This window comes from Harpia harpyja, chromosome 9 (assembly GCF_026419915.1).
Source record: "Harpia harpyja isolate bHarHar1 chromosome 9, bHarHar1 primary haplotype, whole genome shotgun sequence".
Classification (NCBI taxonomy): Eukaryota; Metazoa; Chordata; class Aves; order Accipitriformes; family Accipitridae; genus Harpia; species Harpia harpyja.
In genome coordinates, this window is record NC_068948.1 from 27,223,221 (window position 1) to 27,247,918 (window position 24,698).

Sequence of the window (24,698 nt, forward strand, 5' to 3'; positions counted from 1 at the left end):
GGGGACGGTGGCGGCGGTGGGGGTGGGCCATGACCGGTGGCTGGCGGAGGGCAACACACTGCTCCTGTGGCGACTGCGCTACGAGGACTCGGGGCGCTACAGCTGTTACATGGGGGGCCGCCCGCTGCGCTCCCTGCGACTGCTGGTGGAAGGTGGGTCCGGGCTGGGACGGGGGCTTCCCTCACAGTATCGCCCAGTCCGGCGTCCCCTGTCCTCCAGCGCCTCCCTGCCTTGCAGAGCCCCCTGAAACTCCCCGGGTCTCCTGCTACCGGCGGAGCCATGACAAAGATGTCCTGTGCGAGTGGCCGCTGCAGGCGAAGCCATCCCCAGGGACGCGGGCGATGCTTTGGGTGAAGCGGAGGTGAGTGCTATCCTAGCACCTACCTGTGCCTGGGACCCCATGGCATGGGACGCAGGGGACTTTACTGTCCCTCCCCACAGACCCTTTCCCCGACGTCGGCCAGGACTGCCCCGTGCCTGGTGTGTGCCACAGCCCCAGCCGAGCCACATCCCCACAGGTTCGCGGCTGAGAATGCCACAGAGCAGCGGTGCCGCTACTTCTCCAAGGCGCGGAAGTTTGTTTGCCGGGTGAAGGTGCCACCCGGCGCTGATGACACCAAACCTCTCGTGGTGTCCACGTGTGTCAGTAATGGCGCCGGCAGCTTGGCCGGTGAGGACAGGATCATCACCCTCAGCAGCATCCGTGAGTACCACTCCCATCTTGCCAGGGGCTGGGGCCGGCTGAGCGGTATGGTGCCGGGCCCTGAGCCCCCCCTTCCCCAGCAGTGAAGCCCGACCCTCCCCTCAATGTGACAGTGGAGGCACTGGAGAAAGCACCGCAGCAGTTGCGCGTCAACTGGTCCTACCCCTTGTCCTGGGACCCCCGCTTCTACTGGCTCCGCTTCCAGGTCCGCTACCGCCCCGAGCCTGCCGAGACCTTCACGGAGGTGAGATACACATACACCGCCCCCCCCCAGTGTGGGGCTGTCCCCCAGCCCCGGCGAGGCTTTCCCCACCCCAATGCTGCCCATGTCCCCTCCAGGTGGAACAGGTGATGACAACATGGCTGGACATCCGTGACGCCTGGCGAGGGACGCGTCACGTGGTGCAGGTGCGGGCGCAGGAGGAGTTTGGCCACGGCGCGTGGAGCGAGTGGAGCCAGGAGGTGGTGGGCACCCCCTGGACAGGTAGGAGGGGGACATGTGGCCCCAAGGCCAGGGGCTCAGGCCAGGGTCCCCCAGCCTCACACTCCTCCCTCCCCTTGCAGACCCCAGGGACCTCACCTCTGAAATGGGACCCTTCAGCTCACAGGTAGGGCACGGCCTCAGCCCCGAGGGGACACAACGCGTTCCTGGTTGGATGTCATGACCCCGTGTGGGACAACGGGATGCCAGGATGGGGGGGCTGCCCCATCCCATCGCGCCTCCCTGCCTTCTCTTGCAGTTCCCCATGGAGGATGGCACCTATGGGGTCACGCTGCCCCCCGAGCTCTTCGGGGAAGTTGCTGCTGATGGTGCTGGTGGTGAGGAGAGGGGTCTATGGGTTGGCTGCCAGGGGCTGGGACCCACGGGACCCTCATCCCCACAAGGAGCCCATCCCCTCTCTCTGCTGCAGGGGCTGTCATGGAAGCCAGTGCCCGCTCCATGGCATCCCCCTACGCCTTCCTGGTGGCCGGGGGGAGCCTGCTCCTGGGCATCGCCCTCTTTGTTGGCATCGTGGTGAGGTGAGTGCCTAGGGGAAGGGAAGGGGGGACGACGACTCTACCTGCCCCCCCTCGACCTGGGACCACTTTCCTCTCCTGCAGGTACAAGCAGACATGGCGGAGGGGTGGGCGGCAGGGGGCCAAGCAGGAAGGCGAGGCGCAGCACGTGCTAGTGCCCCTGGGCCCCCCCAGCCCCCCACTCAGTGAGACCCCCCTGCTCTTGCCCCCTGGCCCCCTGGCCCCTGGGGCTCTCCATGTCACCAATTTGGACTATTTCTTCTCAGAGCAGTAGCCGGGGGCTGGATGCACTGGCAAGTGCCTGCAGGTTGGGCGGGGGTCCCGGGGCTGGGATGTGGCCCCGGGAACAGCCCAGCCCCCGCCCCCGATCTGGGGGTGCTGAAAGCCACCCCCAGGTCTCAGGGCTGGGAGCAGCCTCTGAGGAGGGGGATCAGCGTTGGCCCCATGGAGAACCAGCCAGGGCGGTCCCCAAGATGGGTCCCGAGGGGGCAGCTCCGGGGCCGTGGCCAGGGTGGGGTGGCTGGGGGTGAAGGCACTGGAAGCACGGCCGCATAGGAGCGTGGGAGCAGGGCTGGGCTCTGCCCGTGGGGCCGGGTTTGGGGGTCCCGCGGGGAAGGGCCTAGCCCCCACAGTGCCGCGGGTGTCAGGGAGTGGGGGGCCTGGCTGGATCAGCCCCATCCCTCTGCCCCGCCCCCCCCCCCCGGGGCTTATTTTTAAAGCACGTGTTGGGGAAATGTGGCAAACCGTGACTCTTAAATAAATGCCTTGGATTTGTAATGGAGTGGGTGCTTTTGAGGGGGGGAATAATGAAGGGGTCACTGCAAGTCTCCCTCGCCTGGGAGTGACTCCAGGGGGTGGTGGGGTCAGGCTGGGCTATGCACCCCCTCCAGTCAAGGCCATGCACCCCCAGTCCATGCACCATATGCCTTGCTGTGCCCCCTAACCCTGCCATGTACCCCAAGCCATGCCCCCCATGCCACTAAGTGCCTCCCAGGCTGTGCACCCCATGCTGTGCTCCCCCCCAATGCCATGTATCCCCAAGCTGTGACCCCATGCCAATGAGTGTTCCCCAGACCCTGCTCTGAGCAGCAACCCACCCCACGCCAGGTTATGCAACGCCCTGGGGAGCTGCAGCTGCACCCAGGCAGGAAACCGCAGGGCAAGGGGAGCGGGTGCCCAGGCACCCTGGGGACGCCACATTCCCCCCCGCCCCAGCCGGCCCCACTCTATAAAAAGCCCGGCAGGATGCAGATGTGCGGGTTGGGGCAGCCCCAGTACTCCTGCCCCCCAAAAGCAGGGTGGCTTCTGCCAGCATCAGTCTGGGGTTGAGTTACCTGCTTCCACTCTCCCAAGCAGGCAGGTGACCCCTGGGGGGGGGGGGGGGGGCGAGGGGCTGCATCCCGAGGTCAGCCCGGATGGGCCCCCAGCCCCAAAAACCTGCCCTGGTTTCAGGCAGCACCACGGCCCCGCTGCCAGCAGAGCCAAGCCTGGCAGCCAGGTCCCAGGCAGGGAAGTGGCTGGGTGTCTTGCTGCACCCTCCACAGCACCCACATCCTGGGCGCCTGCCTGTCCTGGCATCCTCAGGGCCCCAGTTCCTGCACCTCTGCAGACCCCAACACCATCATTTCCCCATTGCAGCCCCCCAGCCCCAATCCTGCCCCATCCCTTCCCCATTGCAGCCCCCAGCCCCAATCCTGCCCCATCCCTTCCCCACTGCAGCCCCCAGCCCCAATCCTGCCCCATCCCTTCCCCCATTGCAGCCCCCAGCCTGCCCCCCCCCAGGACCACCTGCCTCCTCTCAGCCAACAAGTTTATTTTACTACTTCGTTACACATTCCAATCTCGCTGCGTCCCCCTGCCCCCAGTGCTGGAGGCAGCCCTGCAGCGGGTTGGCTCCGGCACAGGGTGGACAGAATCTGTCCCAGAAAAAGGGCAGCTCAGCCCTGCTGGAGTCCAGTGGTGGGCAGCGGCCACCAGGCAGGAGTGGGGTCCCTGCAGGGCTGGGGATGTGACTGAAGGGTCCTCCGCTGGACCCTTCCTGTGGCGATTGCCAGGGCTGGACCCTGCCCCATGCCCCGGGGCCGGGGGTCGCAGGCCACGCGGGGAGGGGGGGCCATTAGTGGGTGCTAATGCAGCTTGCAGTGGACGGGGTGCAGCAGGGCCATGTGCTCAGCTCCTTTGAAGGGCAGCTTCTCGGTAGAGTAGTAGTGCACGACCTCGGGGATGCTGGCAAAGACACCGCTGGCCTGGCTGAGCGTGTACTTGTTGTCCTTGGTCCGGGCCACGATGATGTGGACGCAGCCCTGGCTGGTCCTGGGCGAGCGGCGGGCGTCAGTGGTGCCGCCAGCCCCCCGGCGCCCGCCCGCCCCGCGGCCACAGCCGCATCCACCCCTGTTTGTTCCCGTCCCACTCCGATTGTTTCAGCTCCAGGGGCTCCGCTTCCTCAGGAAGGAAACGCCACCAGCGCTCCCGACAATGCGCCAGGGAGGGGGACACGCCGCCACCCCACCCCCCCCCCCCGCACAGCGCCAGGATGCCTGGGTCCCCCCCACTGGTTGGGGGGGGGGTGCCATCCCCTGGGATGTGGGTGCTTCCACCCCATCAGGGCTCTGGTGTGAACAACGGGGAGGGGTGCTCCTGCCACAGCATCCCTCCAGGGTGGGACCCCTCCCTCCCTGGGGCCAGGACCCCCACCACCACTCCACAGCTGCTATGCCACTCACTTGAGTGCGATGGAGTACTTGCCGCTGCCAGTCTCGCTGGTGCGCACCAGGTAGCCGGCCTCCCGGCACGCCTGCAGCCGGCTCTCTGCCTCGGCCCGCGTGATGGCCCCATGGTACCAGCTGTGGGGGGACGCCGAGGGGACGCTAAGCAGTGGCAAAGCACCGGTCACCCCCCCTGCCTTTTCCCACCCCAGCTGCTTCATGTGGCTTGGCCTTGCAACTCACGGCTGCTTCTCCAGTGCCAGGGCAGGGTCCACCCGCTCCCCGTCGCCATGTTCAGCACCTGCTGGCTTCAGCATCTTGGGGGTCCAGCTCTTCTGGCGTAGGTGCTGCCGTGGCACCTCCTCCTTGGGACGCTCCGAGCCCTCGAACTGGACTGGGGGGGGGGGGGGGGGAAATGAGATGTAAGCTCCCTCCATGCTACCTCCATCCCCATCCCTAGCTCTGTCCCTCCCCAGCACCGTCCCCAGCCCTAGGCCCACCCCCTTCCCCAGCCTCATTCCATCCATGTCCCCATCCCCATCTAGTCCAACCCTCCCTGCCGTGAGCAGGGACATCTCCCACACTCAATCAGGTTGCTCAGAGCCCCATCCAACTGGACCTCAAATGTCTCCAGCGATGGGGCATGGACCACCTCTCTGGGCACTCTGTGCCAGTGCCTCATCACCCACAGCGTAAAAAATTTCTTCCTTATATCTAATCTAAATCTTCCCTTTTTTAGTTTAAAACCCTTAGTCCTAGCACTACAGGCCCTACTAAAAAGTCTGTCCCCATCCCTGTCCCCATCCCCTACCTGACAGTGCTTTGACGATCTGCTCCTTCTTCCACTCCCAGGGCTGCTCGTACTCGCCCGCCGGGCGCTCATCATTCTCGGGCAGGTGCCCATCCCCAGCCCTTGCCCTGCGCTCTGGGGTCCCCCCGGCCACCCCCTCCCCGGGCTCATAAGGGGTGTCGTAGAGCTGCGGCCCCTTCCCTGTTGCCTCCTTGCCTGCCGGCCACTTGGCTGGCTCTGGCTTGCCACCCCCCTCCCCGGGCTCGCCAGGACTGTCCAGCAGCAGGATGGCTTTGACCAGGGGGTCCTTGGAGCCCCGACGGCGGATTTCTGCAGGGAAGAGGGATGGTGGGTCAGGGAGGGGGCTGTGTGTCCCCTGAGATACCCCTCCCCAACTCTGGTGCTTGGGTAGGGATGTGCACCAGGGACCCCATGCCGGGGACGCCCCATTGGGAACACGCTTGGGAGGAGCCGGAGCAGGAAGGGGCCCATCCTCATGGCGCCTGGCCTGCTGTTGCAGCCCCGAAGCTGCCAGTGCCATGGGGACAGAACCATGCCGGTGGGGCTGGCCAGCGTCCGCAGTGGCAGAATGCTACACCCTGCGCGAGACCACCCCGGGGGGCTCACACCCCTCCCAGCCCCCCGCTTTGCCCCATGGCGCTGGGCTCCACCAAACAGCCTGGGCTGCCCCGCACGGAAAAAAACCATCAGCAGCAAATCTTTTATTTCCAGCTTCCGGCCAAGTCAGTTCCTGTTGTTCTGGCCAGCTGGGCGGCTGCCACGCCGGCCAGGGGGTCGCTGGCTGGGGGGCACGGCTGCGTGGGACCCTCAGGGGTGCTGTGTGTATCCTCCAGGACAGCTGGAGAGCATTGAGGGCTTTGCATGAGCCCCATGCACCCATTGGGTGATGGCAGCAGGTCATGGCACCGGGCAAGGGGCAGGCGGGCACAGGTCAGCGTCCGGCCTCGCGCCCACTCCTTATCTGGCCCTGCGCAGCCGCAGGAAGCAGTGAGCGGCTTTCCTGTTCCCGGAGCCTCCCTCGCCGTGTGGCTCTGGGGGCAGCTGTGCGCTCCCGGCTAGGGAGCAGTGCTAGCCGCGTTGCTGTGGCATGGCACAGCACGTACCTGTGATCATCTGCTGGGCATCGTACGGCTCCATATAGCCATCATTCTCCCCCAGGCGCTCAGCATCCCGCTGCCCCTTGGTACGCTTGGCATCATAGGGGTCGGCATAGTCCTCCAGGATGATGACCTAGGGAGGTGACAGGCACCATCAGCCTCAGGGGGCTGCCAGGGGTCCCGTCAGGTGTCCCACCAGGTGTGACGGTGGTGGTGGAGTGGGAGAGGGTGGTGGGGATGCCACTGGCGCAGCGCCAGGCAGGGGACAGGGACACTGGAGTCCCTGGGGCAGGATGGCAGCTCATCTGGGGTAGATGAAGCAATGCTACAACCCCATGAGGGTGCACCCGGTGGCACCTTTGGGTGGGGGCAGAGCCCATCCCTAAGCACCCCAGCAGTGGGGAGGAGCCTGGGGGGTGGACTCGGGGACACTTTTGGGTGACACTGCCCCCCCCCACTGGCTCCCAGCCACCCTGGGGCTGCGTGGGGGTGAAAGTCCGGCTTCCCAGAAAAGCTTTACGTCAGCCTTTGTTTAACCAGCAGCAAAGTGCTGGGGTCAGGGTGGGATAAGAGACAGTGGGATGCGGCAAGGGGGCCTGGCGAGCGCTCCCCCCCACCACCCGGCAGATGAAGGGCGATCAGGATGAAGGGAGCTTTGAACAGGATTTGAAGGCACCAGAGCCGGGCGTGATGAAAGGACGGGGTTAGCTAGGCTAATGAGCTGGAGCCCAAAGCGGTTAAAGCTGTGGGTGCCATGCACTCCCCCCCTCCCCCCCTTCTCCTCTCCGGTCCCCCTCTTACCGTCTCTGTCTTGGGGGTCTTCCCCTTGTCCTGCTCAGGGGCAGGGAGGCCGGTGGTCAGGGGGCCAGGGTACCCCTTCCCGTTCTTCTCGTGAGCCTCCACCTTGATGAGGCGGTTGATGTAGGTGCTGCAGGTTTTGGGGGGTCCCTCTGGAGTGCCCCCCTCCACTCGTGAATTCTTCCGCATCTTCCCGGTGGCGGCCTGAAGCAAACCCTGCAGGTTGTCCCGCGACAGCCGCCCACCCCCCTCCTTGCCACCCCCCTGGCCGGGCCGGCAGCCCCCCAACTCTGCGGCTGAATTCTTGCGGCTCTTGCCCAGGCTACTGCTGCCCGGCCGAGCCCTCTCTGAAACCGTCTTCAGGTTGGAGGGGAACTCCTTGAACCACTTGGCCGCCATGGGGCTGGGGAGGGGCAGGGTGCCACAGCCCCCCCGGGGCTCCTCGCCACCCCACGGCCGCCCCACCAGCTCAGGGCTGGCTCAGCCTGGGGGCACAGGGCAGCCCGGCTCCCCCCAGCCCTGGGAGCGGGACCCTCGGCAGCCAGGGGCCAGCCCGGGAGGGGAATATGGGCAGGGGGGGTCCGGGGCCTTCGCCCCCGACGTGGGTGGGGGGGCTCCAGGCGTCCTTCGCCCCCGCGGGGACGGCTGGAGGGTCCCCACGGGTGCCGGTGCCCGTGTCCCGGGGAGGGGACCGTGTCTCCCCGGGGGTCCCTGGCCCCGGGGAAGGGTCCCAGGGGGGGGCGGGGGGCCGGGGTGTCTGCTCCAGCGATGGGACGCGTCGGGGGGTCTCGCCGGGCGTGCGGGGTGGTCCGGCCGGGGCAGCCCCGGGGCGGCTCCGAGGGTCCTCTGGCCCCGGGGAAGGGGCCCGGGGGGTCTCTCCGTGCTCCGAGGGGGGGGGGTCCGGCCGGGGCCGGCCAGCCGGGGGGTCCCGTCGCGGCTCCTCGGCGGGGCCCGTCTCCGGGGGGCGGCGAGGCTGCAGGGGGGAGTCAGGCCGGCCCGGGGGGCCCCATGCGGCGGCGGCGGCGGGACGGGACGGGACGGGACGGAGCCGGAGGGGCCGGCGGTCCCCGCCCAGATCCGGAGGGGGCGGCCCCGGGGGGACGGCGCGGCACCGGCCGGGCGGGCGGCCACCGGCCCTGGCAGCCTCTGGGAGTCCCGGCCCCATCCTCCCCGGGCCGATGTCTCCGGCCGGCAGCTGCCCTGGGCTGCATGGTCCCCGAGAGCGGCGGGGCAGGGGGGGTGTCCCGTCCAGTGAGGCTGGGACACCTCGGGACCCTGCCCAGCTGATGGGATGAGGGGTCTTGACCCTGGACATGGACCCCACGCACAGACCCTGTGTGTGGCTCCCACGCAGAGACACACACCCCCCCCCCCCCCCCAAGACAGCCTCCATACACAGACCCCCTGCACAAACCCTGTGCATGGACCCCCCCCATGTATGGCACCTGTGCACAGACACCCCCCCCCCCGTGCAAGGACCCCATGTACGGACCCCACACACACCCATGCACAGCCCAACGAGAGGGAGGGCATGGTCCTGGTGTGCTCGTTGCCGCCGCGGCTGTGGTTCCCACCACACCAGCGAAGACCTACTTCTGCTGGCTGCACCGAGACCTCGCCGGAAAACCCCAGCTGAGCCCAGCCATCTGGCTTCCTGCCGGGCTGGCAGCTAGGCTGTGGGGTGCCCTTACCTACCTGTGTGCAACAGCACAACAGAAAGGGATGGGGTTTTGCAGGCAAAGATGCTCCCCCAGGACTGGGCTGCCCTGGTTTGGGGCAGGACACGAGTTCCTCCTGTTTGCAGGGGCTGGAGAACAACCCAGGGACCAGCCAGCTCCTACCCATGGGGGTTCCTGCTGCTGTGAGGGGGCACTGGGAGAATGGAGCCTGACTCAGCAGGGATGGCTGGTCCCCAGCACTGCACCCCACCCCATCCAGGTGCTGGGCAGCCTTGAGCAGCGGTGCAGGATTGCCAGCAGCGCCATAGGAAGTGGTGGCAATTTCCTCACCAGCGCTGTGGTGGCAAGGTGCTGCTGCTAGGCTGGCGCTCAAACTGGCGGTGGGATCTTGGCTGGCTTCAGCTTTGCCTTCTCGAGGCCAAGGAAAACTCCGTGCCTGCACCAGTAAACTCGGGTGCTAGCTTAGTGAAAAGTGCTGGTTCGTTTTCTTTCTTTGGCAGATTTAAATCCTCCCTCTTAATCTTCCCGGGGGCTTCAACAGCAGGGCAGAAGCGCAGGCAGCACCGTCTCAGTGGCTTTGTGCTGCGGCGGCATTCCCCGTGGGAAGTCTCCTTTGGGAAGTCTCTCCCTGTCCCTGTCCCCTGCCAGCTCCCGCAGGGGAAGGCTGTGGGAGTGTCTCCGGCAGTGGTGACAGACGGCACCGCGCACCTGCTTCCCTGAGAAGCCAAAACAAGAGCTGAGCCAGCATGGTGGTGATGAGTGCTGAGCTCGTCTCAGAGCAGGATGGACGGATCCTGACGCTAGGGTGGGTGAGAACAGACGGGACAGGCAGACGCCTGCCAGACACCAGCTCACGCTGTTCCTGCCACGCTTCTAGCCTCAACGCCTGCCAGGTCAGCATCCACGTGACAGAGGGTCCTGCAGGGCCCTGTTCAATTCTCCCACTCATCCTGGCCCAGAAAGCCACCAGGATTCAGGAGTGCACGTGCCATGAGCTCTCCCAACCACCTCAGTATACCCAAACCCAACCCCATCACTGGGGTCAGCAGGTGCAGCCCCCACCTCACCAAACAGCAACACCACAAGCTTTTTAAACCTTCATTAAACCATCTTAACCCCTCCTCCCCAGCACATTCCTTGGGGCTGAGTTAAAGAGGGGAGTGGAGTGTGGCTGCCTCCTTCCCCCCAACCAGCACTAGGAGCAGGGCTGGGGACGGTCCAGGACCCTGCTGGGTGCTGGTCCAGGGCAGAGGAGCAGAGCACAGGGCAGAGCTGCTCAGCATCACAAACCCTCCTGTCCTTCAGCAAAGCACTTAAAAATAATCCCCAGCCGAGGCCAGAGCCACTCCTGCAGCAAGCACAGAGCAGCCACCAGTAATCCCTCTCCTACAGCACCTTTTTATTCCAAGGCTTGGAGCAGGACAATGCCTAAGAGGGGAACAGCTGCCAGAGGAGATAATGGACTTCTTCTGAGGCCCTTTGATTTTCTAATAACTTTTATTCAAACACAGTGAATTAATACTGATGGTCCAACTTTGACACTAATGAGTCAGCTATGCCCTCCAGCCAAGAACACAGCACCAGAAGTTAGAAGAGCTCCAACATCCACATCTCCTTCCAGCAGCCTCAGGCCAGAGCAGAGGGGATTTGAGCAAGGAACAGGGACTGAAGCAATACCTTCCACCAAGGGCCAGGGCTCAGCCCTGTGGCACTGAGCCAAGCAGGAATGATGGCTTGAGAAGGAAAAATAAAATAAAACCCTACAGAACCAGGCCCCTTGCTACAGGAGCAAGTCCTGGGCAGGGATGAGAGCAGCGATCACATCCAGCACTGCCCACGCTCCCCTGCACTCAGCAGCGTTCATGCACAGCGCAGCAATTACAGGTACAAGGGACTCAGCCACCTTCTCTCTTCACACGTGGTTAGTGGGGAGAGACAGGGCAAAGGAGCCAAGCCTCCGCTCATGTCTTACTGCTTGGCAAGACAGGACATGGAGAAGTTTGGGGTGAGAGCTGGCAGCCCTGGGATACACCCACAAACCCCTCATCCACAGCAGGACACAGGAAAGCCTTCTAGATCTTCCCCTCTCCACTTCCAGAGGTGTAAGTTTGCAGGTTATAAAGAAAAGTCTGTTCTTGCTCTAGGGGAGAGAGGACAGAAGCCCTGCTCTCTTGTTGAAAAAAAAAAAAAAAAAAAAAGTTTTCTGGTTTTCTTCTTCCAAGGCAGCTGTTCCAGACCCTCCTGCATGGCTTGTCCTGGGGCTTTGCAGCCAACACCAAGAGGCCTGGGCCATTCCTGTGCCCTGACCTCCAGCACAGCCCCTCGGCTCCATCCACCAACCCACCACAGGCTGAAGATGCAGCGTGGCACAGCCGCTGCAAAGGAGTTTGCTTTGTGCTGCTGCCAGTGCAGGGTACGATCCACCCAACAGCAGCTTGGGGGGGGGGGGGGGAAGTAATCAGACCAGCATCTTCAAATTAACAAACTGTAATTTTTCTCCAAAGATACATTTTCCATACACATCCATCATACACTGTAACAAAAAAAAGCAGTGTACATGAAATAAGAAAATAAATTAAATTCATAGCATAGGTAAGGAGGACGCTCTAGACTGGAGTAGAGTCAAAAGTTTCCAGCGATACAAGAGGCTCAAAAGTTTGTTTTAACAAGAATGCCTGCTAGCAAGGGTCCAGCAAGTGTTTTAGGTCAGTCCAACTGCTTACACAGTTTTATTTAGAGTTTTTAACAGCCATTATTGTCCTGCAACAGGCAAAGCTATTACATCCTGGGAGAAAGCCAAGAGGCATCGTTTAGATCCAAGTAGAGCATCCAGAAGATAATCAGATTGGTCCTGCAGCATCCATGCTAGCCGTCCTCCTTGGGTGGTGTGTACCAGCCTGAAACAAGAAGAGAGATCCGTGAGGGATGAAGCTGCATGGGGAACACAAACCTACACCTGGAAATGCACAGCTGGAAATGCACACCACCCAGACAAGGACACGCTGTCTCTAGTTATAGCTGAAGGAGCCCAGCACTGACCAGTGGGGAAGGGCAGAGGGATGCTGCAGCCACATGCTCTGCGTTAGACAGCAGCTGCCATTGCCGGCTGTCATCTTGCTCCAGGTAATCTCTGAACTTGGGGCAGAAAAAACTCAAGCAGCTCGCCTGCACACTCAGCCTAGGGGAGCCTGGACCAGCAAGAGGAAATGTACACCCTCTCCCTCAGCCCTTACCATTCTTCTCATGGATCTGAACCAGGGACTTGTAGGACTGCTGTGCTCTTGTCAGGCTGTACTGATTCTGCAAGGGAAGACAGGGCGACCATCAGTTCAGCTAGAACCCGGTACGAGCCATCCCACACACCTTCCCTATGCGAACCAAGCTGCCAGAGCCGGTTGTCCGCTCATCTGCCTCCATCCCACTACCAACTGCTCCTCGAGTTCTCTTACACTGACTGGGCCCTACCTTATTGGCTCCAAATTGTACTCGCGCTTTCCCTTTCACCAGAGTTGCGCTGATCTGCATAATCACCGACTCGATGGAGTACGCGCTGCTCCAGCCCTGAGGGACAGAGCGCAACACAGTGAGGCCAGCGTGGACAGGACCCCCACTCAGAGGTTGCATTTCCCCACAGCAACAAAAGGGTTCCCCTTCCCGAGTCTGGCACAGGCATTGCAAAGCCATGCCAGGCAGCTGCCAGCCAGGGGAACAGGCAGGATTTGGCTGCCAGCAGGCCCAAGCAGCAGGAATACAAAGCGTGGCAGACAGCAGCAGCTACCCAGGTCCACGTACCAGCCAGTACCTACCTGTTTTGTAAGTAGCTCCATGCAGATGGCACCGCCACCCAGAACATACCTTGGGGAAGGAATTGGGCAAAGTTATGTCAGAGACAGACACTGCCTCACCCACCCGCTCCTGCAGAGATGAACCATTTTGTCAGAGTAGATCTCAGATGGAAAAATGCACCAAAAAAAAAAAAAATCCACCACCTCATCTGTGTTTCCCAGGAGAGCTACTTTTGCAGTATCAGGGAGATAACAGGACTGGGCAGTGCTGGATAAACTCCTAGTGAAAAAACTGTTGCAGGAAGCAGTGCTGGAGACCTCAGCGAGCAGAGACAGGCAAACAGTTACTTACCCCCCTGACAGCACCGGCGACACGACCCTTACAAACGGTGGATCAAAAGGAAAGTTATCCTGGAACAAGAGAAGGGAAGCAAAGCCATTGAGAAACGTCTTCTCTGATGACTCACTGAGGCAGGCATATCTTGAGGAGGGGGAGGTATGGGAAGCCTTACTTTAAAGGAGAAGTTTAGGAGGATGAAATCTGTTCCTTCTTTCTCTTTGAGGATCTGGAGATCATTGTGCAAAGCGCTGTCCTCGTCAACCCTGCCGAAGGAAAACCCCAGAGGGTCACAGTCAAGGTCGTGCACCTCAAGTTGGCCACGCTCACTGCCACCGAACCCCAGAGCTACCGTACCTGCACAACCTGGCTGCCACGTGGGCCCTCAGGTTCTCACCCAGAGGGCAGCGACAGCACGGGCTGTCAGCATTCTGCTCCCGGTTTGCAGAGAAGACCATCACACCCTTTTTGCATGCTGCCAGCTTAAAAATAAAGACTGCCTGGCCCAAGGAAAAGGCAGCACTGGTGTCTGGAGGGTGTGAAAGCTCGGGGTTTTGTCTGATGCACCTCTTCCAGGACTCTAGGAACAGCAGACAGACTTGCAGAGCCCTCAGATTATCTCACGTTTCTCTGGAGATGTCATCTCCTTTCTGATGTGGAGACAGCAAGCAAGCTGCCCGAGAGAGGCTAACCCAAGGTCTGCCAGGTGCTCCCCTGCCCTGCTCACTTCCCCTCTGGCTCACAGGGACATTTTGGTCCCACCACCAAGATCCACCACAGTTGCATGATCCCAGGCTATGCCACCTACTTCAGGAGTTTGACGTTCCAATCGTACAGGCTGTCGTTCACTAGTTCAACTGCATAGTATCCTGCAAGGCAGAGAAGAGGTGTGTCACTACAGGGGCAGACTGAACAGGGTCGAGCCACCACCCAGATTTCAAATTCCCTTGGCCATGCAGTACAACCCCAGCCTGGCACAGACCCCCCCTGAAAAGGAGCACTTATCCAGAAGGACCATCCTGAGGGCAGCAGTTTTCCTATGACTGCTCTTTCCCAAGTCCTTTGGCTTGGGAAAAGGGTAGGAGCACCATCACCCTCAAAGCCAGATAATCATCCCACCCACAGCACACTCCTCACTTCCATCCAGCACTGGCAGGGAACAGAGATGGTAAAGCAGTTTTGCTCACTCTTGACAGAGCCACAGTCACTGAAAGCTGGAGACTTTCTCTCCAGCCGAGAAGAGCAGAACAGCTCTAAGGCCCATTAGGTGCCACCCAGAACAACGAGGAAAACCCTGGCACGAACTGCAGCCCCCTCCCTCGAGCTCCCCACAGTACTTACCGCCCTTGAAACTTGGTGATCGGTAAATATCCCTGAGCTCCTTCATTAGCCGGTCAGTGGCCTGCACAGACCCAGACACTGCACCCTACAAGGAATTTGGGAGGAGGGAAGTTGCATTGTTACACTGCACCCACCATGGCCATTGCTTTACGAGGCCAACACCTGAGCTAGAACTCCTGTCCAGCCTTCAAACTAGACCTTACCATGTCCCCCACCTCTCACGCTTCCCCTTTCTCCCTACAGCAACTTCCCTTGCCCCAAATATGCCACCCCAGGCAGTGTAGCTGCAGCAGAAACGTCTCCATGCCCTCTCAACTGTGTAAGAATCTCAGCCCAGGAGTATAAAAGCACAACCCACCAGCCATCTCCACGGCCCAAAGTGGGGTGCAGCTCCTGGGAGCAGAGGGGAACCCCAGATCTCACTGGCAGGAAGGCTGCCCCACATAGCACCAATGCCTCGGGGCACCCGAGGCCCACACTTACTTCCCTGAGCTGCAGAGGCAGTTCACAGACTTCTCTGCGTCAGTCATGCCAGCCCCTGAAAGCCACTGCTGTACCTTTGGCCAGAGACAGCCCCTTTGATTTAGGGCTAGCAGGTGCCTCCATCGCTCTCACCCTCAGGTCCCTCTGCTTCCCCAACCCGCCAGCCTGCCAGGTGACACGTACATTTAAGTAATCTTGCCTCTGGTTCTTTTTTATTTTCTCTAAAATGGCCAGGTTTTCCTTCCCAATGCCTTCATCCTCTGTCTTCTTCCCATCTGCCGGCTCTTCCTCCTTCATCTCATAGTGGTCCAAGTCCTCAGTGTCCTGGGAAAGGGAGAGGAGAACTGGTAGAGACAAGTCTTCACTCCTCCCTGCTGGAAGCACTGTGGACAGAAGCTGCCCTGAACCAGGAAGGATTCCCAGTGCAACTCTCCAGTTGTCCCAACTCTCCGCAGTAAGTCCCAAGCCCTGATTCAAGGCACAAATGTGGCGTGGTGTGGAAGACGCAAGGCCTGGGCATGCTCAGTGAAGAAACTTCAGCCACTGGGCCCCTGCCACCCTCCCGTACCAAAGCCAGCAGGCAGAGCAGCACACTTCCCCTTCCAGAATTAAATTGAGCTCATACACGCTCTTTGTTTGCTGGATTCTTCCCTGCCAGCTCTCACGCCTGTTTATAATTAGCCATTAATCTTATATATGCTCCCCAACGAGCCCCATGCAACTGAAGGGCACTTGAATCTCAGCATGCACGTGGCTCAAACAGCCCCGTGCCACGTTTCTGGATGGCTGGAACAACTTGCAGACACTCGGCACAGTGCTGCTGGGCTGTGTTGTTTCCCCTTCACGAGCAAAAAAACCAACACAAACACAGGTCACTGGCATGTGAAGGAGACCCTCACACAAAAAATTCAGTGGTGCAGGATGTTTTCCCCTCAAAAAGATGTGATGTTTCACAGCGTGTCTGGAGGCTCCTTGTAAATCAGCTCAGCTCCCCCCTGCACAGCACGCTCCTGACACTCTCCCTAACCCCAGCAGAGGCTCTGCCCCTCATCCCTTTCCACAACACTCGTCAGGCTGATGTGTACAAGACCCCAATGTTAATAACCAGTAAAAACCAGTCGCAGCAATCAGGGATCTCTCGCCATGCACAGTGGCTATTGCACTCAGGGTTCAGCTACCCGGAAGCTGCCTGCAAATGGCTGCAGGTACACACAGCTCCAGTGCTGGTATTAATTCCTCTGAACAAGTGTTTACTTCGGCCTCTCCAAGCTAGCTGCTGCTATTCTGGATGAGCAGCATTTTTGGAAAGGCTTTGACATTTTTAGACTGTCACACAGGAAAATAGATCCTCCTAGAAAATCCCTCGAGTGGATTAACCTGCATAATGCATCTCCGCACCAGGGCACAGCTCTGCTGCTCTGCTCTTCTGACAGCCCAGCAAATCCAACTGCTCAGCAAGAAACCTTTGCTCTAAGTGAAAGTGTTGTCCCTGCACAACCATGCATGGTGTTAGCAGAAAGCATGAGGGGGAACGCTCAGTTCCCAAGGATTTCTTTTCCAGTCCACAGGAGTGGCAGGACTCACAGACCACAAATTTGCCACAAAGCAGCAAGTTTGCAGATATGCGAGGTTACGCTGGTACCAGTTTAAGCCTCCTCATTTTCTCCGGGGACCGTGGTGAACGACGTCCTTGATTTAGCAAGCTATTAACTTTGTGAAAACCCCAACAACTGCCAGGCATGCTGATGCTAAGTGACCTGCCCCCAGATTCTGCAGTGCTGCTGACTTGGTGCCCATGCCTCTCACACCCTAGAAGCGTGTGAGGCATCACTAAACGTCACCATGGAGATTCAAGATTATTCCACCCACTCCTAGAGATCTCTAAACTGCAAACCAAACAACCAAGGCCCGTGGGTTTTGCAGCATGATATTCTCAGCCTGCAGTGGAGTATGGCTGACTCTGCCACTCCTGCCAATTAGCTCGCTCACACGCTCAGCCATCCTACCTAATCCTCTCTGTGGGAGTTCCATTTTCATGGTGTGATTTCCCTGCCAGCAATGGCAACCCGGAAATCCCACCGCTCGTGTGTAAATTTCAGGCTCTAGAGCACAGCAGTGTGAGCCGAGAGAGAAATTGTCCAAGGGGCTCCACTCTTAGCTTGTCTGCAAGCCTTTGGAGGCCATGGCTACGCCTCTCGGCTGCTGTGGTCCCCTGTGGTTTGTGAACACATCACTCCCATCCATGGCTCAGGACCTGGGTCCCCAGCAGCAAAACACTGAGAACAATCTAGCCTTTGAGCCAAACAGCAGGCTCTTCCCTGTCTGGACTCCACGAGCTCCTCCCAGACACAATCCCTGTGCCCTCGCACCTTTCAGCAGGCATCTCCCTGTGCTCAGCTCTCCAGTGTACTTCCTCATACGGCAAGGCAGCACTTACCTCTGGCATCTCTTCATCTTCCTCTTCAGAGGACACCTCTTCCTGTGTGCTCTGCAGGGACAAAAGGACAGAGATGAAGATTGCACTGTCAGCTTCCTGTGGCAAGGCTCTCCTGCCTTCCCAGACCCTTCTGAGGCAAGGTTAAACAAGGATTTACAAGCAGAACCAAGTTAAAAGCAGAGTGAAGCCAAGAACCTTTACAGGAAACTACACCAGAGGCCCAACAGAGCAGGCTGGCATCACCCAGGACAGGAATCCACCCCAGGGAGAAGAGATGAACGCCTCGCCTGTTGCATTCCTCCTTCAGGGATTAGGAAGCCTCAGCCTCTAAAGCAAACTCCAGGGAACTCGTTTTATGAGCTTAAAAAGTCTCCTCCCGAGTCACTCACCTGTTCTGCCGGCAGAGGCTGGTCCAGCATTTCAACATCTGGATGTTGGGGGAGGTTGTAGAGTTTGCACAGGTCAGAGATTATTCGCTTCAGGTGCTGCAAAAGCTGTCCAGAAATCAGACAAGTGTCAGAGAAGCGCAGAGACCCATATGCCAAGCTAAGCCTCAGCTTAGCTGCCACACTTTCCCTCACAAATGAGCGAGCAAAGGCCCAGAGGCTGCCCCTTCCTGCTCCAAGCAGCAGTGGACATGGGGGAAAAAAAATCACACCCCAGCATCAAATTCAAAAGAAGACAGAACTGCTCATCCCAAATTTCCTGAACCCTTCTGAGACCAGACGTACCCCCTGCCTCAGGTGGTTGGAGGCATGCAGCAAGGATTTTACCCTCCCGAAGCAGCCAGCCTCTCGCCACCTCTCCCCTCTCCCCACACAGTGCACCCTCACCAGCGTGTTTCCTTTCCTGACTTCCACCAGCCTCTCCAGGATAGCTGCCAGGTTTGGATCGTCCGATTCCACAGACCATATTGGGGGAACAGCTGGATAAGACTCCTGGAGAGAAGGAAAAGGTGGTGTTTGTGCTGCTGCAACTGCCTCTGTCCCACTGATGCAGCTGGCAGGGAACAGAGCAGCGAACCAGGCAGGACAGGGAGCTGCAGCCCCACATCTCCCGCAAACACATCCCTCCAGACTGCAGAGATCAGCAGAATGGCCCACAAGTGACCGCATCCACCCTCCAGGCTAATGCCGAGGCCAAGAGCAAAACAAACCCTCGCTCCAACCATGCTGTTGTGGCTCAGCACTGTGCCGCTTCCCCCCAGCCCAGGGGAGTGGGGTGGAAGATGGAGGGTGGCGACACTTTGGCCACCCCTTTGGTCACGGGGGCCCTTGGGGGTGGGAAAGCAGTTAAGGCAGGACACCAAGGGTGTTTTATGCTGTCCTGCAGGCCTCTTGCCCTGCCAGCTCTGGGCCAGAAGTGCTGCAGGAGAAGAATCAGGCCTGCACGACCCGACAGCACCCGCACAGGGGCAGATGCCAAGCAGGCGCCTTTAATCCAGGGCAAAGCTGCTGACAGCCTTTGACAATGCTCCCAAGTTGCCCCTCTGGAAAATCCCAAACACCGGCCCTGTTCAGCATCCGCAGCGGGGGCTTTCCACACTCTGCCACTCCTCATCTGGAGCTGCAACCCCAGCTGTAACTCGCCACAAGAGATGGGATCTGTGCCCCATTGCAAACCTACCCTCAATCAGGATCCCCTAAAACCCAGGCGAGGATGAGCCACAGCGGACGCGAAGAGCCCAACGATGCTGAGGCCACAAGTACCCCCTCCTCCAGGCATCACCGGTCAGGGCCACCTGGGAAGCCCCCCCCCCCCAAAAGCCCAGGGCAAGCAGGGAAAAGGGGTGCACAGAGTCTCACACAGGGGAGGAAGGGGCCATCAGGATGGTGAGAGCAGCCCATGTTTCCCCCCGGCGCTGCCTGCGCCCACCGGTCGGACATGAAGGCTCCAGGGTTTGTTCTCCTGGTGGAGGAAGCCCCGCGGCGCTCGGGGCCCGAGCGCGGCCTGCATCCCACGCACAGGGTCCCGGGGAATGTGGGGGGCCAGAGGCAGCTCCCCCCGTGGCCGCCTGAGCCCGGCCTCAGTCCCCCCCGTGCCCCGCGGCCAGCCCCGGCCACCCCGGGGGACGGCGGGGCCCGGGCCCAGCTCGCCCCAAGCCGCATGGGCCGGGCTGGTCCCCGCAACGGCGCCGGGTTCCAACGGGCCGCGGTCGCCCAACGGCCGGCAGCCCCGGTCCCCGCTCCAGTCGGCTCCCCGAAGCGGGTCGGCGTGGCCTCTCGGTCCCAAGGCCGCCCCCGCCGGTGCTCCCCCACCCCGGCGCAGCGGGCCGGTGCCCTCCCTCGGGCCTCACCGTGATGTTGCAGTGGATGCGGACGGGCCCCGGCGGCGGCCCCCGGGAACCGGAGGCACCGGCGCGGGCTCCGGCCCCCGGGACGAACTCGCAGCTGATCTCGTCGGGGCAGGCGCTGCCGATGCGGAACCGCTCGTGGCCCCGGTGGAAGATGGACTCGAGCAGCCGCAGCTCCCGCCTCAGGAGCCGCCCAGCGGGGGCCGCCGCCACCTCGGCCCCGCTCCGCCCGGGCCCCCCCGCCGCCGCCTGCGACCCCGCCGCCTCCTCCGCCCCCGCCCGCTGCATCTTCCCATGGAGGGACCCGCTCCGCCGCCGCCGCCGCCGCAGCCCCCGGAGCCGGCCCAAGATGGCGGCGGGACGGCCCCGCTCTCCGGAAGTGACCCCTCCCGTCGCCAGCGGAAGGGGCGGGGCCTCAACCGCCGGAAGCGGTCGCGCAACCGGGCGAGGCGCCGCCGAGCCGGAAGTAACGCCAGGGAGGCGCTCCGGAAAGTGAGGGGGCGGGGCGAACGGGAAGGGCGAGACCCGCCCCTGGTCGGGAGGGGTCACGTGTGGGTCACGTGGTGGCCTGGGGCTGGGGGGCACCGGCGGGGGGGGCGGGGCACGGTGGGGGCTGGAGCCCTGGGGGGGGCGGTGAGCGGTCCCTGAGGTCCGGGGGGGTCCCGGGGCCCGAGACACCCTCCCCCGTGTGTGGCGGGGCCGGGGGGGCGCCGGGGCCTGGGATCTGCCTCGGAGCTTCCCCCCCACCCCCACCCCGGCCCCTGCTCCTCCTTCGGTTCCCGACCCGAGGCTCCCCCGCCCCGCTGGGACCGTGCAGGGACTGGGGGCGGCGGGGGCTGGACCCCGCTGGTGCGGAGAGTCGTGGGAGCCACCCCCTCCGCGGTGCCCCCTGCTCCACCGGTGTCCCCGGGGCGCGGCGGGGCGGAGGCGGGGGCGGCCCCGGAGCCGCTGACGGCGGCGGTGACGGCGACGGAGCGGGGAGCGCGGGGCGGCCCCGGCGCAGCGCCCGGCACCGCCTCCCGCCCGGGGCCGCCCCGCCCGGGCCGCCGCCGCCGGCTCCAGCACCGCGGAGAGCGGGGGCAGCACCGGGGACAGCGCCCGGGCAGCGGCACCGGCAGCGGCTCCGGCAGCGGCACCGGCAGCGGGCCGCCCCCATGGCGCTGCTCCGCGTCCTCTGCCTCCTCGCCGCCCTCAGACGTAAGTACCGGGAGCCCGGGGGGGGGGGGCGGGCACCGGCGGGGAGGGGAGCGGGTCGGTCCCTGGGGCTGCGCCTGTTGCACAGGACCCTGCGCCGCCGCCCCGGTACCGACCCCGCACAGGACCGGCATGGACCCGGTACCGGCCCCGCTGCGGTGCTGGTGCCCCCCGCTGTCCCGGCCCGGCGGTGGTCCCGGTGCTCCCCGCCCCCCCCCCGCTCCAGGGCACCGCGGCACCGCCGGGCCCGGGGGCTCCGGCTGCCCGAACCGCTCGGCCGGGGCGGTGCCGGGGCAGGGGCGGGGGGCAGGCAGGGGCAGGCAGGGACAGGCAGGGACGGGCAGGGACGGGCCGGGGGGGACACCCAGCTGCAGTCTCGCCGTCCGGCAGCACCGGGGCTGCAGGCCCTGCCCCCACCCTCCCGCAGCTGCTCCTTCCCAGACACCGAAGCCACCCAGGCCCCCCCCTCTCCCCCCCCCCCAGACCCCCCTGCCCTGGGAGCAGCCTGCACGCGGCTGTGACACCCTCAACCCTCACACCCGCCCTCGAGCTGCCAGGCCCAGACCCCCAGGGTGGGCACAGGCTCAGCCCTGGGGAGGTGTGTGGGGGGGTCCGGATGCTCCCGGGGGGCCCTGGCCGCCACCGTGGGGCTCAGCCTCCTGCCGCGCCCCAGGGAGCCTGGGCACGGACACGGAGGAGCGGCTGGTCGAGTATCTGCTGGACCCCGCGCGCTACAACAAGCTGATCCGGCCGGCGACCAACGGCTCCGAGCTGGTGACCGTGCAGCTGATGGTGTCGCTGGCGCAGCTCATCAGCGTGGTGAGTTGGCCGGGGCTCTGCTCCCCCATCCACCGGGAAAGGGAGGGGGCCCTGCAGCCCCCCTCCCCCCCCCAGCACACCAAGTAACCAGCCCCCGCTCTCTCCACAGCACGAGCGGGAGCAGATCATGACCACCAACGTCTGGCTGACGCAGGTGGGAGCCCTGCACTCTGCCATGGCCCCGGGACCCCCCGTGTCCACCCTGCCCTGCGTCCCCCCTGCACCCTGCCCTGCACCTCCCCTGCCCCGGGGCCCCCCATACACCCTGTGTGGGACACCCATGTCCACCCTGCCCTGACCCCGCCCCTACCCACTGCCGGGCGTGCTGAGCCTGCCTGCCCACCCACAGGAGTGGGAAGACTACCGCCTCACCTGGAAGCCGGAGGATTTTGACAACATGAAGAAGGTCCGCCTGCCCTCCAAGCACATCTGGCTGCCCGACGTGGTGCTCTACAACAAGTAGGTGGTTTTCTGGGGGGGCCGTATGTGCCCCAGCCCCACCCGGGGCTGAGGGCGGTGCCGTTGCACTGCTGGGGCAGGGCCAGGGCTGATGGTGCATCCCTTCACCCCAGTGCTGATGGGATGTACGAGGTCTCCTTCTACTCCAATGCGGTGATCTCCTACGATGGCAGCATCTTCTGGCTGCCGCCGGCCATCTACAAGAGCGCATGCAAGATCGAGGTGAAACACTTCCCCTTCGACCAGCAGAACTGCACCATGAAGTTCCGCTCCTGGACCTATGACCGCACTGAGATCGACCTGGTGCTGAAGAGCGAGGTGGCCAGCCTGGATGACTTCACGCCCAGTGGCGAGTGGGACATTGTGGCACTGCCGGGACGCCGCAATGAGAATCCCGATGACTCCACCTATGTGGACATCACCTACGACTTCATCATCCGGCGCAAGCCGCTCTTCTACACCATCAACCTCATCATCCCCTGCATCCTCATCACCTCCCTGGCCATCCTCGTCTTCTACCTCCCATCCGACTGCGGCGAGAAGATGACACTCTGCATCTCCGTCCTGCTTGCCCTCACTGTCTTCCTGCTGCTCATCTCCAAGATCGTGCCACCCACATCGCTGGATGTGCCACTAGTGGGCAAGTACCTTATGTTCACCATGGTGCTGGTGACCTTCTCCATCGTCACCAGCGTCTGCGTCCTCAATGTGCACCACCGCTCACCCACCACGCACACCATGCCACCTTGGGTCCGCACCCTCTTCCTCCGCAAGCTCCCGGCACTGCTCTTCATGAAGCAGCCACGGCAGAACTGTGCACGCCAGCGCCTGCGCCAGCGCCGGCACACCCAGGAGCGCGCCACCACCGCCACCCTCTTCCTCCGGGCTGGTGCCCGTGCCTGCACCTGCTATGCCAACCCTGGCGCTGCCAAGGCTGAGGGGCTCAATGGCTACCGGGAGCAGCAGGGGCAGGCGCCAGCCCCTGCGGCTGGCTGCGCCTGCGGGCTAGAAGAGGCGGTGGATGGCGTGCGCTTCATCGCCGACCACATGCGCAGCGAGGACGACGACCAGAGCGTGAGTCAGGGCAAGGGCGGGCAGTGCACAGTGGGGCGGGCAGGGCTGCAAGCAGGGCTGCTGGGGGTGGGCAGGGCTGTGGGGTGCAGGCAGGGCTACAGGATGCAGGCAGGGCTGTGATGTGCATATATAGCTGTAGGGTGCAGAGCGTTTGCTGGTACACAGCTGCTTCCCAGGAAGGGACATGCACAGGCACCAAGGGGGTCCCTGCCCAGCCCCGTACCTGGGGACCCCCTACAGCCCCTGCCTGGGCCCCCGACCCACCGCTGCAGCCCCAACCCAGAGCAGTTGCTCTGGAAACCCAGGAGGCTCCTGGGAGGCCTGACCCTGTGGGGCACCGTGAGGCTGCAGATTTTGGCAGAGACGGCCCCAGATGGGGCTGCAGGGCCAGGGGACACTGCCCGCTGCCCCCAGCTCAGCTCACCAGGGAGATAAGTTTCCCGGGCTCGGTGGTCCAGGTAGCAGCGGGGGGAACAAGCTCCGCGGGGCCCATAGTGGGCTGGCAGGCAGCCCTGGGAGCTGCAGTGCTGAGGGAGCAGATTTGGAGCTCTGTGGAGCCGCTGAGCTCTCAGTCCAGCTGCCTGCTGGAAGCAGCACAGGCAGCACTGGGTGATGCTGGAGGCCTCGGCCCCACCTGGCATCTCTTCTGGCCCCATGCAGGTGAGCGAGGACTGGAAGTATGTGGCCATGGTCATCGACCGTCTCTTCTTATGGATCTTCGTCTTCGTCTGTGTCTTCGGCACCGTCGGCATGTTTCTCCAGCCCCTCTTCCAGAACTACGCCACCAACTCCCTGCTGCAGCTCGGCCAGGGCACCCCCACCTCCAAATAGCGCCCGGGCGGCCACCCACCCTCCCCGCTGGCCCCAGGGACAGCGAGGGACCCTGAGTTCCGCACCCTCTCCCAGCCACCAAGCCAGGGGCCGGCCGGTCCCAGGGCCAGAGCTGGGTGCTGGGCTCCAGGCAGCCACTGCAAACCAATAAATACTCACACAGGAGGGGGCTGGTTCAATTTAGTGTCATTTCATCCTGCACCACTCCCCACGGGCAGGAGGGAGCAGGATGCAGCCGGGGCTGGGGTGGGCTCTGGCTCCCTATGACCAAGGGAAAAAGCCAGGGAATAATTGGCTCTGGAGGAGGAAAATCCCAATAGCTGAGGGAGAGAGCACAGCAGCATGAAACTGGCCCCACGGGGATGCTCCTGGCTCCCTCCCATGCTCCTGGGTGCACTGGCTGCTCGCCACATCTCCTCCGGCCAATGCAACAACGCAGGGCCATGCAGGGCCAGGGCAGGTGCCGCAGCCCCTACGGGCAGCCCCCAACCCCTGCACCATTCCTTGGGCTCCCAGGAGCCGGGCAGAGCCTCAGGATGCAGCAGGAACAGAGGCATGGGGAGGAGGATGGGGCTGCTCTGCTCTGGCTCCTTGAGGTGAGCACATGTACCAGGCAGGAGGATGCTATTTTTAGGTCCTACCTGCAGGCAGGGCTAGGGCAGCAAGTGCTGGGGGCTGCTCCAGGCTGCGACAGTGCCACTGTCCCCTGCTAAACTCCAGGCTCGGTGCACCGGAGCCAAGAGCAGCCATGAGATGAATTGTGCAGGGAAAAGGAAAATACAAATCCATTGCAACTCGAGCCCAGAGCAGCCGGCAGCCAGGCCCCCGCCACCAG

The 24,698-nt window shown here is 62.7% G+C and overlaps 4 protein-coding genes across 6 annotated transcripts; 2 read left to right on the top strand and 2 right to left on the bottom strand.

Annotated features, from left to right (window-relative positions):
- The first annotated feature begins 29 nt into the window (after positions 1-29).
- On the top strand, positions 30-2,472 carry IL6R (interleukin 6 receptor). Its single transcript, XM_052797116.1, has 8 exons — positions 30-361; positions 519-703; positions 784-947; positions 1,043-1,187; positions 1,268-1,311; positions 1,444-1,522; positions 1,615-1,723; positions 1,805-2,472. Exons 1-8 carry the CDS (start codon positions 30-32, stop codon positions 1,992-1,994), a joined length of 1,248 nt encoding a protein of 415 aa, XP_052653076.1. The 3' UTR covers positions 1,995-2,472.
- Positions 2,473-3,513: 1,041 nt separating this feature from the next.
- On the bottom strand, positions 3,514-7,687 carry SHE (Src homology 2 domain containing E). Of its 2 annotated transcripts, none has more exons than XM_052797734.1 (6): positions 7,135-7,687; positions 6,340-6,466; positions 5,432-5,545; positions 4,669-4,819; positions 4,444-4,563; positions 3,514-4,033 (listed from the first exon to the last, which is right to left on the bottom strand). In XM_052797734.1, exons 1-6 carry the CDS (start codon positions 7,528-7,530, stop codon positions 3,847-3,849), a joined length of 1,095 nt encoding a protein of 364 aa, XP_052653694.1. In that variant the 5' UTR covers positions 7,531-7,687; the 3' UTR covers positions 3,514-3,846. The 2 variants fall into 2 exon arrangements, with proteins under 2 accessions (XP_052653694.1, XP_052653693.1); XM_052797733.1 differs by having other exon boundaries at positions 5,237-5,545; positions 7,135-7,683.
- A 3,594-nt stretch (positions 7,688-11,281) lies between these two features.
- Positions 11,282-19,858, bottom strand: UBE2Q1 (ubiquitin conjugating enzyme E2 Q1). The gene is made up of 13 exons (XM_052795327.1): positions 19,490-19,858; positions 18,027-18,131; positions 17,583-17,687; positions 17,194-17,244; positions 14,940-15,080; positions 14,274-14,358; positions 13,741-13,801; positions 13,108-13,198; positions 12,948-13,006; positions 12,617-12,665; positions 12,276-12,371; positions 12,044-12,110; positions 11,282-11,707 (listed from the first exon to the last, which is right to left on the bottom strand). Exons 1-13 carry the CDS (start codon positions 19,772-19,774, stop codon positions 11,676-11,678), a joined length of 1,227 nt encoding a protein of 408 aa, XP_052651287.1. The 5' UTR covers positions 19,775-19,858; the 3' UTR covers positions 11,282-11,675.
- Positions 19,859-20,081: 223 nt separating this feature from the next.
- CHRNB2 (cholinergic receptor nicotinic beta 2 subunit) lies at positions 20,082-24,028 on the top strand. Of its 2 annotated transcripts, none has more exons than XM_052795326.1 (6): positions 20,082-20,683; positions 21,354-21,499; positions 21,609-21,653; positions 21,849-21,958; positions 22,132-23,032; positions 23,693-24,028. In XM_052795326.1, exons 1-6 carry the CDS (start codon positions 20,641-20,643, stop codon positions 23,861-23,863), a joined length of 1,416 nt encoding a protein of 471 aa, XP_052651286.1. In that variant the 5' UTR covers positions 20,082-20,640; the 3' UTR covers positions 23,864-24,028. The 2 variants fall into 2 exon arrangements, with proteins under 2 accessions (XP_052651286.1, XP_052651284.1); XM_052795324.1 differs by having other exon boundaries at positions 20,099-20,683; positions 22,072-23,032.
- Positions 24,029-24,698: the final 670 nt, after the last annotated feature.

What these genes read in the sequence shown, in the direction of transcription:
- IL6R (XM_052797116.1), top strand. Translation starts at nt 30, where the DNA reads ATGACCGGTGGCTGGCGGAGGGCAACACACTGCTCCTGTGGCGACTGC. An exon ending in ATGCTTTGGGTGAAGCGGAG is followed by an intron (nt 362 to 518) that starts GTGAGTGCTATC and finishes ACATCCCCACAG; the next exon opens with GTTCGCGGCTGAGAATGCCA. An exon ending in TGGGACCCTTCAGCTCACAG is followed by an intron (nt 1,312 to 1,443) that starts GTAGGGCACGGC and finishes CTTCTCTTGCAG; the next exon opens with TTCCCCATGGAGGATGGCAC.
- SHE (XM_052797733.1), bottom strand. Translation starts at nt 7,530, where the DNA reads ATGGCGGCCAAGTGGTTCAAGGAGTTCCCCTCCAACCTGAAGACGGTT. An exon ending in AGACCCCCAAGACAGAGACG is followed by an intron (nt 6,467 to 7,134) that starts GTAAGAGGGGGA and finishes TCACCTCCCTAG; the next exon opens with GTCATCATCCTGGAGGACTA. An exon ending in AAGTACTCCATCGCACTCAA is followed by an intron (nt 4,034 to 4,443) that starts GTGAGTGGCATA and finishes CCGCTCGCCCAG; the next exon opens with GACCAGCCAGGGCTGCGTCC.
- CHRNB2 (XM_052795324.1), top strand. Translation starts at nt 20,641, where the DNA reads ATGGCGCTGCTCCGCGTCCTCTGCCTCCTCGCCGCCCTCAGAC. An exon ending in TGGCGCAGCTCATCAGCGTG is followed by an intron (nt 21,500 to 21,608) that starts GTGAGTTGGCCG and finishes CTCTCTCCACAG; the next exon opens with CACGAGCGGGAGCAGATCAT. An exon ending in CCAACGTCTGGCTGACGCAG is followed by an intron (nt 21,654 to 21,848) that starts GTGGGAGCCCTG and finishes GCCCACCCACAG; the next exon opens with GAGTGGGAAGACTACCGCCT.
- UBE2Q1 (XM_052795327.1), bottom strand. Translation starts at nt 19,774, where the DNA reads ATGCAGCGGGCGGGGGCGGAGGAGGCGGCGGGGTCGCAGGCGGCGGCG. An exon ending in AGAGGCAAGATTACTTAAAT is followed by an intron (nt 14,359 to 14,939) that starts GTACGTGTCACC and finishes AATTCCTTGTAG; the next exon opens with GGTGCAGTGTCTGGGTCTGT. An exon ending in TCGCCGGTGCTGTCAGGGGG is followed by an intron (nt 12,666 to 12,947) that starts GTAAGTAACTGT and finishes TCCTTCCCCAAG; the next exon opens with GTATGTTCTGGGTGGCGGTG.